Raw genomic sequence first — 12,302 nt, 5'->3', positions numbered from 1 at the left:
TAACTGTTAAAAAAAAAATACTGCACATGTGTACACTCAATATTTTCCTCTTTTTTAAAGTATTTTCCAGGGACACAGTGGCATTTTATAGCATAATCCAGTAACTATGTTACCTTCAGTTGTTATAAAAGTGCTGTATATACTTCAAATATGACTTGAAAGACAATTTACTTTAACACCTTGAAATCCACAACAAACATAAAAAGAACGAGATGGTGTCCTACCGAGGCACCAGACATCTGTGGGATCATCTAATGTCAAACAGTCTTAGCTGATTTACCTTCTTTGCTTGAGAGCAAACAGTCCTTCAAGCAGACTGTTTGCTGCTTGAGAGAAGCAGTAAACAGTCTCTCTCCCCAGCACCATGATGATGATCTGAAGAACGACATGCAGCTGCTTTCTTATTACATAGCATGCAAAGAATGTCTCAAGAGAAAAAGCATCACCATGCCACAACCTGTGGTGTCTCAGGAGACCTGAAATTTAAGGCCTGTAAATTACTGCTTTCACCTCCAACACCTCCTCTGTCTCATGGCAGGCTCAGCCGGCCTGGAATTGTGGTGATTCAACATTAGGTAACTCTGCCGCTGCAAGTCTGTCATTTCCATACCTCTTGTATGGCTATAGCAGTGATGTAAGGCTCCCTTTTAATTTGTGGTTAGATGGGAGATTTTGTAATTTGCTTTTTGTGGCAATTCAATAATTAGTCTGTGATCGTTTTTCTAGTGTAATAAGCATCTGCTGGAATAACAGCGAAGCAGATTATAGTTACTCCACGGGCTAAATGAGCAGCCAAATTAAATTTCCTTGTTCCTAAAGGAAACACTTCAGAGACCTCAAAGCAGTTTTAGTGACACCCAAACAGAATTGCTGGTATTTTAGTTTTGCTACTTCATCAGGAATCAAGCAGAGACTTAGGGTTCTACTGGGTGATCAAGCGATCACCCAGTAATCATCTGTGGAATGTTAACAAAATTCTCCTGCCGCCTCCCGGAGACTCAGAACACATTTTCACTAGGAAACAGAGTCCTGATTAAAGGTGGCAGAGTAAGACATCATACCATCCTGCATGTAACAGCTGCAGGTAGCTCTTGGACAGCCCTGATTCAAGCCAGAAATATAATAAAGTGCTAGCTTATTTGACTCTTTATTCAAAAAGTTTCCAACTCTTCCTAGAATCTCTGAATCCATAATTTTTGATAAACCTTGTAATCTTTTCGTGGAAGAAGAACCTATGTCCTTTAGAGTACATTGTTTCAGTGTGCTGCTAAAAGGTAAAATCACTGACCAATAACTGTTAGTTAACAATATAACATTCTGGCACTAAAACCAGCTAATACTGGTAGGTAGAAGAAGATTTAGCTGTGTTCCAGAGAGCTTGTTCATATTTACTATTAGGAATATAGTTATAGTTCTTACAAAAGCTTTGAGAAAAAGGTTTGGCTAATAGCTCCAAGCCTCCCTGTCAACAATAACAGTGTTTCTGAATGTATTATAAATATTCTGAGTCAGACAAATCTATACAAAACTTTCTCATTAGTCTGCTGATAAAATGCAATCTCATAATTGTTGTGTTTCCATTAAATAAGAAGCGCAATTGAAATGACACATGAACAAGTCATTAAAAAACGTTACGCCATCATCCTCCAACTACTTCCTGTTATCTTCTTCTTTGTGACCCGTGTGATGCGAAAAAAACTATTTCCGTTGCAGTTTTGCAAAATGAACCAATTTTGATACAGCCGAAAAACCTACCTCCAAAACTGTTTACCAAAAAACTGGAGTTTTTTTCTTTTTGCTGTTTTTCGAAATGTTCAATTGGGCAATTATACGGTCAATGGAGATGCAGTTACTGAAATATTCCTAATTTACGTGGAAGGCCCACACTACAACAAAGTGATTTTAAAGATTTATTGAAGTGGAGAGCTTGAAATGAATTGGGCAAAGCGATGCATCTTTTGTGGAGAACGGCAGTTCCCTAAGCTAACCTAAAACCCAATTATACAATTAGAACAAAGAGGAGACGGAATAAAGGACATAAATAATAGTTTGAAAAGAAGGTCAATAAAATGCTCATTGTTTTAAACTGTAGCTGCCCTTCAGAAAGTCCTACTGAGCTCATTATAGGCGCTACTTCTCAGTGTAACGCTGGTAAAAATGTTATTAAAGGGTTTAAGAAGAGCCATGTTGTCTTCCTGAAGGCGGAGTTTCAGAAAGAGCAGGAGTTTTTGAAGAAACAGAGGCCCAATTTCAAGGCCTTAAATTACGCAATTTAATTTCTTTTAAGTCATATCTTATATATGGGAGTTCTTACAACTTTAGTTAACATAGTTACTTGATTGGGCTATAAAATGGCCCTATATGTCTTGGAAACACATAACACTGCCCTTTTAAGAGGTAATGGTTATAGGTGTGCCACCCAAATAGTTGAACCATATTTGTATGACTGTCTCTTGTTACTTCAGGTATGATCGTGAACTGAAACCCAGCAGTTCCCCTTCTCTTGAGGAGGATGAGGGTTTTAGTGACTGGACTCAGCGCAGAGAAAAACAAAGACAGCAGCGACTGCAGGAGCTCAGTCAGGATGGAGAAGAAGAGGAAGAAGAAGAAAATGTCTTTATAAAGAACAATGTAGCCAATAAGGCTGCTCACCCTGCTTTGACGCCGTTCAGTCCAGTTCAAAGACAAGATCAGAAAGATACTGACAGCATCAGGATGAAGGCAGAGAGGAGGAACAAGTATGAAGAAGAGGTTAGGAGAGTGAAGGAGAGGGGGGAAATGAAGAAGGACAAAGTGCTGCTTTCCACAAAACAAGAGACTCAAAGGTCAAATACAGAGGTAAGAGTTTTGCATCAAACATTTAAGTGTTTGATTTCTGAAGTTGCTCAGAAATTTTTTTCTGTTTCTATTTTTTTTTTTTGTCATTAATCTGTTTCTGAATTTATCAACTAAAAGATAATGGTCATAAAATCAGAGAGATCTTCCTTAGATTTAGAGTGTTGTGAGAAACAATATGTAGCTATCTACACCACTAATTTCATTTAATTCAACTCAGTTTTATTATTTAGTGCAGATCCTCAACAATCGTCTTTTAAAACCACGTGAAAAAAAATCCATTGTTAAAATGTGTTAATTTAGTCCAACGCAACAGACTTAAAAGTTAGTTTCATGTATTCTAACTTGATCATAGCTGGTAAACAAAGCAGTTAAGCTTAGCTTGTCAAAGCCAGCTGATCAGAAGGAGTGTGGCACCCGAGTGGAGTACCCAATATGAACTAGCAGGGATTGTGAACAGAGTTCCAACAACCAATAAAAGTTCCAATAATTTATTTTAAAAACAGGAAATCAAAAGAAAGAGGAGGCGCAGCCAGTCCTTGTCAAACAAGTCAAAACGAGTCTATAAAATAGATGCTTAGCTCCAGCCTCTGATGAACCTCAGCCGCACCCTGGTCCCGACGGCTCCTCCAGCCGGCCACACGCTTCTCAACGGCGACCAGTCGAGTAACCCGCGGCCTCCAACAGCAACCCGACGGATGGCGCTTCCTGGCAACCCGTCCTCTCGTCGCTAGTTCCTGAGCCTGCTCGTGCCGTCCTCCACAAAAAACAGCCCAAGTCCGTCTGCCTCTTCCCTGTAGATGTCTCACCATCGATGATTTTATCCCAGTCCCAGTCTGCACGCTCCTTAATCAGAATGCGGAACACCTGTGCTGATGCAGTGGGCGTCTCCGGGTGCGCGTGGCACGTGACCTCAAAAACATGCAACACAACAATAAACACTTCAAAACATAACAACAATCCTAAGCAACAAATATAGAAAACATCACTTGAACTCAAAAGGAAAAACGAGGCCACATTACCACACCAGCATGTAGCTACAGTCAGCGGTGGATCCCAGAGTCACAAACTCATAGTTAGCAGCATGCATGTGACAACAGTGAGAAGGAAAACTCTCCTTTAACATTAAGAGATCTTGCTTAGAGTGAAAGAGACTTTCTTTCAGTTACTCTGAGAAACCGGGTTTAACTCAAATGTTTTACACATGTGGGCAAATTGTTGGCATGCCTCTCTGAAAGAATGGAAAACCTTCAACGGTCACTGAAATAACTTGAAATAGACAAAAGTAACAATAAATACAACTTAACTAAAAGTAACAAATGAAAATCAGACATTGTTGTTAAAAAGAACATTTTGAATTTAAAATGAAAAAAAATTTTTTTTTTAAATTTAAAAACATATTTGATCAAGATTTTTAATGCCTTGTACACATTAAAAAAAATCAGATATGTTCAAATAGTGTTTTTTTTCTAACATTTTACCAACAGGAAGTGAAAAAGAAAGAACTTAAAGTATCCTACACATCCAAGGTTTTCCTGTGTCAGAAGCCAAAACACAACAGCCAAAAGAGTGGCCCGGCCTGCCAGGAAGTGACATCAGTCATGAACCAGAAGAGCAGATCTAGCAGGTGTGTGGTGGGTGTGTGCATGGGTGTGGGCGTGTATGTGTGTGTGAGAAAACAGTCCAAACATAACGCTCTTAATTTATCCAGGATGAAAGAAATAGATTTTTTGGTAATACCTTATTTGAAGGTTTGTTCACAAGTCTGATATGACTCTAAAAAAACATGACATAACATCTGTTATGAAGAATACTTTATGAATATTCATGCCTATTATCATGGAAATGTCATTCGGTAAATGATGACACTTTTAATGCAAAGTTTGCACTTTTAATAGACTTTTAATGCAACTTTTAGAGCAACTTTGCATTACAATTGTCATTATTTACTGAATGACACTTCATGACAACAGTCATAAACATTCATAAAGTCTTCTTCTTGTTCATGACAGCTGTTATGTCATGAACATAACAGCTTATGTTTATGATAGTGTCATGTCAGTCTTATGCACAACCTGTCAAATGTTACCGATTTGGTATTCCTGGACAGCATAACCTACACAAATATCACCAATATTCTTCTGATCATATTTCTGTGTTTAGAAGGGCAAAAGTAGTTATTTTGGGACTAAAGCTTCATAAAATAATAAACCCAGATAACTTGTTTAATTGTTTGTTTAATAAATGAGTCCTATACGTGCTCCAGATCCAAAACCAAGATATTTGTGTCGTATGCAGACAATTTGTGGAGTTAGAGAAGGCGAAGCCCTTCCTGGAGGCGGAGCAGAGACTGGAGAGGATTCGCCAGAGCCTGCAGGAAAAGGAGAGTCAGGAGCTGGAGCAAATTAGACATAGGCAGTTTGAGGCCGAGCAGGAGCTGGAAGAGCTGAAGACGAGACGGAAGGAGAGACGGCGAGCTCGTGAGGAAGAGGAGCGCCAGAGAGAGGATGAGGAGAAGCAGCAGCTGGCTGCTGAGGAGGTGCTTAAAGCAGAACAAGTGAAATAAAAACTATTTGGCTTTATGTGGAGGAAATGTATCATCTCTCTGACTATATCAAATAAAATAGCTTAGAGATTAACCAATTTTTTTTTTTGCACATTTCAGCAACAAGGCAGTACAAAGAAAGTCAATCATTCAGTAAAGGCCATTTAGCACAATCAAGTCCTAAAACTTTCGGGGTGAATTGAGTTTAGGGTGTGTTTTTGTAAGAAGGAGCTGCTGTTATGACCAAAGTAAAACAAAAAAAACCTTCCTTTTATATCAGCCAGAATATTTTGGAAATGACGACTTCACTGAGGAATGTTCAGGGAGGAAAATGATGTCTGTTTCATATGAGACCGTATTGCACAACATGATGTGATCGAGTGTTTTCAAATTCCATTCAGGAGGAAAGAAGAAAGATGAGGGAAGACATGGAGAGGAGGAGGATGGAAGCAGCAGAAAGGATGAAGAGCCTCAGTACGTCCAGTGCAGAAGGAGAGGAGGCGTTCAGTCCCAAAGTTTCAACACATAAGGTGATAAAAACTGAACAGCATGACTTTGTTTTCAGCTGCAAAACTGTAAAACACTGTTTATTTTTACTTTGTGCCGTGGTATTCAGCATCATCTAGTCTTATACAACCAAAAAGCGCTTAAGCAGCATGTTTTCAGAACTTTACACTTCACATTTGACCTGCATGTTGGGTTAAAAACTGGAAAAATAATAAACTTAAGTGGAACTAAGCTTGTATCTGTTCTGGACGAAAGAAATAAAAAAAGAATGATATGAATGTGTCAGATGACAATAACTGTTAGTTAGCTGACGACTTTATTTTTTGTGTTGTTAAATGAAATGAAATGAAAGTTGCATTAAAACCCCATCTGGTAAAATCCTACGTTATGTAGCAAGAAGCCTTTAACAGGACACCACCATGTTTATCTTACCTATATTTATCAGTTTAGTTAAAGATTTTGCTACCTGGTTTAATTAATCCTCAGTTTTAATCTTGCTTACAATCAATTAGAAAGGGCATTAAAAATACCCAAAAACAGAAGCACCAGACCAGGCTTTGTTACTTTGACTGTTGTGAAATAAACTTTATTGAACATACAATAAAGGAATGAACATAACTGTGTGTTCTCTTTGCAGATGATGAGTTCAGTCTTTTAGCTCTTGTAAGTTGCATGTGTGTGTGCGTGAGTTTGCAAAGCCAGCATGACTTGGCTGCACCTTGGCAGCATGTGACGTTGTTTTAGAGTTCACTGATACTTCCACACTTACGTTGCTTTCAGATGTTTAAGACTTTTTGAACAGATGAGACCACACGTCGAGATAAACTGAATAAAACAACACACAGACCATTTTGTCTCACTGTGTGAACTTCAGTCAGATCAAACTAGAAATAGAAATACCACATTTATTTTCTTTATGCTAAATCCCACAGAAATGTGTATTTTAATCTTTTTGTCAATGAACTATGCTAACAATTTACACCTGCAGTCATCCACTGCGCCTCATGTTTCAGTGATTGTTGCTCTTTCATGCTAAAATGCTATCAGTTAATTCTTTCATGCAGCAATATTTTGACCGAAACATATTCTGATTACAATTAGCTCAATTTTGAAAAGGTACCATGTTATCCCAGTCCTGTCCTCATCATCAGCCCTGACAGAAGCTTTTATTTGAAATGACTCAGGTGTCACCATGTTGATCAGGGCTGCCTGGAAGATGAGATGCTCTGTGGCTTTCTGCTTGAAAAATCACTAAGAATCACATTGTCACAACTAAGTGTTAAACATGTCAAAGAGTTTGGTAAACATGTGTAGCACCATGGACATCTGGGGCTTTGTTTAGGAACTTGACAGTCTGAAGGTATGACACATGACCCAAACTTTTTTTCTTTTTCAGATCACAGAGAGAACCAACTCCCTGAACCGTTCACTAAAGAAAAGGTAACTATGTTCTCAGTCTTTTTTTTTAATGAGAAGAAAAAGTTATTATTTTTGAAATATTTCAACAAAACTGTTTATGAAATATTTTAAATGTTTTAAAGATTCTATTCAAAGTAAAACAGAATATGACTGCTAGTCCACGGTGTCCAAAGTGTGGCTGGTGGGCCGTTTGTGGCCATCAGAATGATGTCACCACAGTCACCATTCAAGAAATGTGGTCAAACTCAAAGGCGGCTGATGCAGATACTTTTTAAAGATTTTATGGTTGTCATTTCCACTAACTTGGAGCTTTTAAAGTAAAATAAGTTAAATTAACCTTTAATCCAACTATTTTAATGACCATATTTTATCTCCTTTGATTTTAGCAATCATAGTAAATAAGACCAATAAGAACTTCCAACAAGTAGTCTTTATTGCACCCATTCAGTTAACTTCCCTAAAGAACAAAGAGTTCTTGTTTCTGACAAAGGCTAAAAATATGCCACCAAACAAAAAACTAACCCCTAAAAGTGTGAGCCTTTCCTTAATGAACAACTCTTTAAATGCTTTGGATCTGAAGGGATTTACAGATTCACCCTCCTAACAAAACTCTGACAACTTTACACTGTTCATGTGATGTGTGTTTGGTTCATCGTTGAGGAGATGAAATAAAATATACAAGAAATGTTTAGCTCTAAAATGACATATCATGACAGCTAAGTGAAAAGTTGCACACAGACAGTTTTCTATCTTATCTAGTTAACCGTTTGTGGCTTTCATTTTAACAGACATCAGTGTCTTATGTCTAATTTAGCAACAGTTTCAAGAAGACTCAGCTTCCCTTCTTCCTGACCAGAATCGATGATAAGATGGAGCAGTACACTCACGCTGTGGAGGTCAGCATCCCACACACATTTCCAGCATTGGACAAAAAGTACATGTTTATGTTTTTCAGTAATGTTGGATATATTACTGAAAATAATTATTTTTCAGTAATATAATTAGTTAAAAATTATATTAAAATTATATTTTATTATATTAAAAGTGAAAATAATTATTTTCAGTTGTTTATTATTATTTTCAATTATTTTTATATTACTGAAAATAATTATTTTCAGTAATATAAAATATTATTTGATATATTATCTACACACCAGCTCATTTTGATACAGTGATATATACACATTGTAAGGGCCAACCATTAAAAAATAAGGCAGCACACATTTAAAACTAGATAGGTCCTATTGATCATATCTTTAAAAACATTTAAATGTGTTTACTGCATGATAACTGAACCACTTCAATATAACAATACACTATACTGTATATGAGACTTCATAAACATAGTCAGGTTATGTACATGCTGAAAACACAGATTTTCCTCTCAGAAAACCTCCCAGGAGCCACGGGCACTGAAGGTGTCGCTCTCTGACCTTCCCAATTCCCCAGAGGTCGTTGCCTCCAAGAAGAATCTGTTTGAGGCTGGAGAGGCCTGGAGCCCGAACAAAGGAGCAACATGCAAGGTGACAAAACACACACAGATTGTTGCTGACATATGGCATAAATATATAGAATGAGCATAGACCAATTTTTACGGACCTCCAACTGGGACTATGCAGACTTTACTCACTCTGGCACCTCTTGATATCTCATTGAAAGAAGCTTAAACTGTAAGAACAATGTGATGAAATTATGTAGCAATTTTGAGACTGCAACTATTTTAAACCTTTGTATTGCTTGATTCTCTGCCTAGAGGCTGAGAAGTTGACCAGTTGTATGCAGACTAAGAAAAGTTAGATGATATTTACTTTATATGGTACCAAAATAATTCATATGTCCCGAGGTACAAAACAGATTGTTCCAACTCACTTCAGATATGTAGGATTTAAATTTAATTAAAACGATCCAATATTCAGTCGCACATTTCTCTGCTTAAAATAGAATTTTTTTTTTTATAAAATAATTTAATTATCTGTCTGCTGATTTGACATCAGCAAAACAGATGACCTTTGTGTTCATCAGTCTGTAATAAATGACATCAATAATATGAATTTGTATGATAAATGGATTGTATATATATAAGATTACTTTAAAATGAGTTGCTAAATACAAAATTTATAACAGTTTTACTCATCTCCACTGATCACCTCAATCATGTATCAGATTAAAGAATTTGGAAATAATAAAATCACATTTTTACTCCCTCATTTTCCTATGTGTTGCTAAAACAAAGAAATGGTTGTAAAACTGAAGTCCATGTTGTCTTTCCTCTACTTTCTGAATCAGGACACTGGCAGTCTGAAAGTGGGCGTGGCCAGCCTGATCACACACTGGGTAAAAGGCCCCTCAGAGCCCAGCAGCAAACAGTCACCATGCCGACCGTCTGTAAGTTCACTTTGAATCTACTGAATTTGTTCTCTTATGTCAAATAAAGAAAAAATATTTTTATAAACATAATCTCTGGTTTCTAAGCATAAGTTCATAGTTGTGCAGTGACATCTTATTTTGAGTGTAACATCTGATTTGGCAGTGATGTGTTAATTCTTATGATGAAGTGTCTTCTGTCTCTGTCTTTGGCTGTTCGACATTGAGTGCCATTTATTTATTCACTTTTAATCCTTTCTTGCCCGTATTTTGCATTTTTCTCTTGTTTTACCCTCTATTTTCTCAAAATCAATATAAAACTCTTATTTGGCTTGTCCCCTCTATGGCAAAACAAGATGACAGGAACACTTGCTGCTAGTGCAGCTAAACCAGCTAAACCAGCTAAACCAACTAAAGCTAACTTGGCTAAAGTCTCTGCATGAGAACATACCATCAACAGCACGCAAGAAGTTAAACAAACTCATAAAAATGAAATAAAGCTTGGGCGTCTTTACTAGAGCTTTCATTCTCGTCAAGAACTGGACAATGCAACACTTTAGATCTGATAACTAATTGGTTCGCTTTATTAGGATGATAAAGCAGGTTTAGCTGCTGCCAGGCTGCGCCCTCCACTGAGGTAAAACCAGGAGGAGGTGTCTGTGTTTTTATACTGAGCAAAGACAAGTAAAACTGAATTGTCCATTGGTTTTGGAGTGGCTGTTGCTTAAGTGTAATAACAACTCCAACTCAAGCAGACTCCACATGGCATTCATCTATCTCTCTGATAGATAAATCTGACATCTTGAATTCGATGCAACATTAACTAAATTAACTAACGCAAAACGATGACAAGTGACATTTATTTCATTTGAATGACTCAAACTCATATGATTATGAGTTCCACCAGATGCTGGAGGTAACACAGCAATTTGTTGTTTGTTTACTGTTAATAAGAGGAGGTGATGGAAGAAATAAACAAAAATGGAAGACAGTCAGCATATTGCTGTTTCTTATCTCTTTATTCATGTCTGGTTGGTTGGTAGTCAGTTCAAACAAACCGACTGTGGACTGTGTAGAGATTTCAAAATCTCAAAATAAATAAATAAATAAATACTTGTTGACTAGAGTTGAGTTCTTTTCTCTCACACACTCAAGTGACACTTGGTGCTGATGGTTGGACTTTCTGAGACTTCCAGTTGCAATTATATAATTACTGTATTTATTAAAATCAGGGTTATAAAGGAGTGAATGTAATTTGACCCGAATCTGTCCATATGATTGGATTTGACTTGAATCCGGTTTATGGATAAACAGATTCCTACTCGTCTGTTGCCCCAGTGTGCATGTTTTCACCTTAGAGTTCTAACAGTTCTCTTCTGCTTCTGGATGCGTTTTACAGGATGTGAGGTCTGGAGACGTGCTGCAGAAGAAGAACATGTGGGAAATATATGGAGACCCACCAGGGAGGACCGAACCAAAAGCAAAGGTTTGTAGCAACAGTTTTTTTTTCTCTTTCAAAATAACAGCTGGCCCATGGCAGTAAGTCTCTTCATGTCAGAATTACGCAGCACTGTTACAGTGATGCTAAGTACATCTTTAAATTCTAGAACGTTATGTATTCTGTTCTGTATCTTTCTGTGAGTTCTGTATGTATGTAGAAGTAAATATGTAGATTAATGAGTGTGTTGTTTGTGTGCTTTTTGGACATACGAGGAAAAGGTTGAAATATTTTTCCAAAATAGTGAAATCTTAGGACTTCATGAATTGTAAGATTTTGCTTATTGTTTTATCTTGGTTAGATAAATGTTATTCACAAAGCACCGTAGGGCAAGATGTTAGCAGCAGTGAGGGAAGGAGAGACGTTTTCTAAACAATGGATTGAACTGTGCTAACAGCAGGCACTGCATGTTGATGCTGTATGGCAAATAATACAATATTGCATAGTTTCATCGTGACACACTTCTCTTAAGCCAGTCTGGACTGTATGATTGTTAATTTATATCAACTGATTAAATTTTGTGTTTTTGTGCCTTTTTAGTTTTGTGCATTAACCAATCACAGTCAAAATTAAACCTTATTGATTCATTTCAGAAAGACAATCAGTAAATGCTACCTGGCCATAATATTTAAAAAAATTTTCAATCTTTGGTAATTTGTCTGATGGGATAAGAATTTTTTGTTGTCAACACTCTTCACCAGTGGGTGGCGGTAATGCTCTTTAAGTTATTTGCCAACGCCTGTTCAACAGAAGTTGAAGAACAGCCAATCACAGTCCCTAGAGGACGGCATCACCACTAGCAACAGGCTCAATTACACCTCCTCATTCAGACAGGAGTTTTCTGTCGTCTCCTTCACAGAGTGGCTCTCAGCAGCTGAATCACTCTGATGTCTATGGAAGTGTAGGGAAAACCTTAACCCTACAGGTCAAAGAGTTAATCTGAACAAAAATCATGGGGATTTTAACAGAAATAAACTTATTTCTGTCTCATCTCTCCACAGCCAGCACCACATGGGAAAAAACATACATTTATTGTCACTGGTCATGGAAAATATGAGAAGATCTCTGTAGATGAATGTGGAGACCTCAGCCAAAATGCCGGTAGGACCTTCATCACAAATAGAACAACACAAC

General features: G+C 37.3%; 1 protein-coding gene across 1 annotated transcript in view; it reads left to right on the top strand.

Moving 5' to 3' along the window:
• lsp1a (lymphocyte specific protein 1 a) overlaps nucleotides 1-12,302 on the top strand; it is a 34,916-nt gene that overhangs the window by 15,783 nt on the left and 6,831 nt on the right. The window contains exons 3-12 of the mRNA XM_028014880.1: nucleotides 2,466-2,838; nucleotides 4,323-4,462; nucleotides 5,134-5,374; nucleotides 5,782-5,910; nucleotides 7,284-7,327; nucleotides 8,121-8,202; nucleotides 8,695-8,829; nucleotides 9,593-9,691; nucleotides 11,070-11,156; nucleotides 12,170-12,269. Of these exons, the coding sequence (XP_027870681.1) occupies nucleotides 2,466-2,838; nucleotides 4,323-4,462; nucleotides 5,134-5,374; nucleotides 5,782-5,910; nucleotides 7,284-7,327; nucleotides 8,121-8,202; nucleotides 8,695-8,829; nucleotides 9,593-9,691; nucleotides 11,070-11,156; nucleotides 12,170-12,269 (1,430 nt within the window). The remainder of the gene's footprint in view (nucleotides 1-2,465; nucleotides 2,839-4,322; nucleotides 4,463-5,133; nucleotides 5,375-5,781; nucleotides 5,911-7,283; nucleotides 7,328-8,120; nucleotides 8,203-8,694; nucleotides 8,830-9,592; nucleotides 9,692-11,069; nucleotides 11,157-12,169; nucleotides 12,270-12,302) is intronic.

Source organism: Xiphophorus couchianus, chromosome 4 (genome assembly GCF_001444195.1).
Source record: "Xiphophorus couchianus chromosome 4, X_couchianus-1.0, whole genome shotgun sequence".
In the NCBI taxonomy this organism is placed as follows: domain Eukaryota; kingdom Metazoa; phylum Chordata; class Actinopteri; order Cyprinodontiformes; family Poeciliidae; genus Xiphophorus; species Xiphophorus couchianus.
Note: the sequence above shows the minus strand (reverse complement) of the source record. Positions and strands in the feature narration are given on the sequence as shown.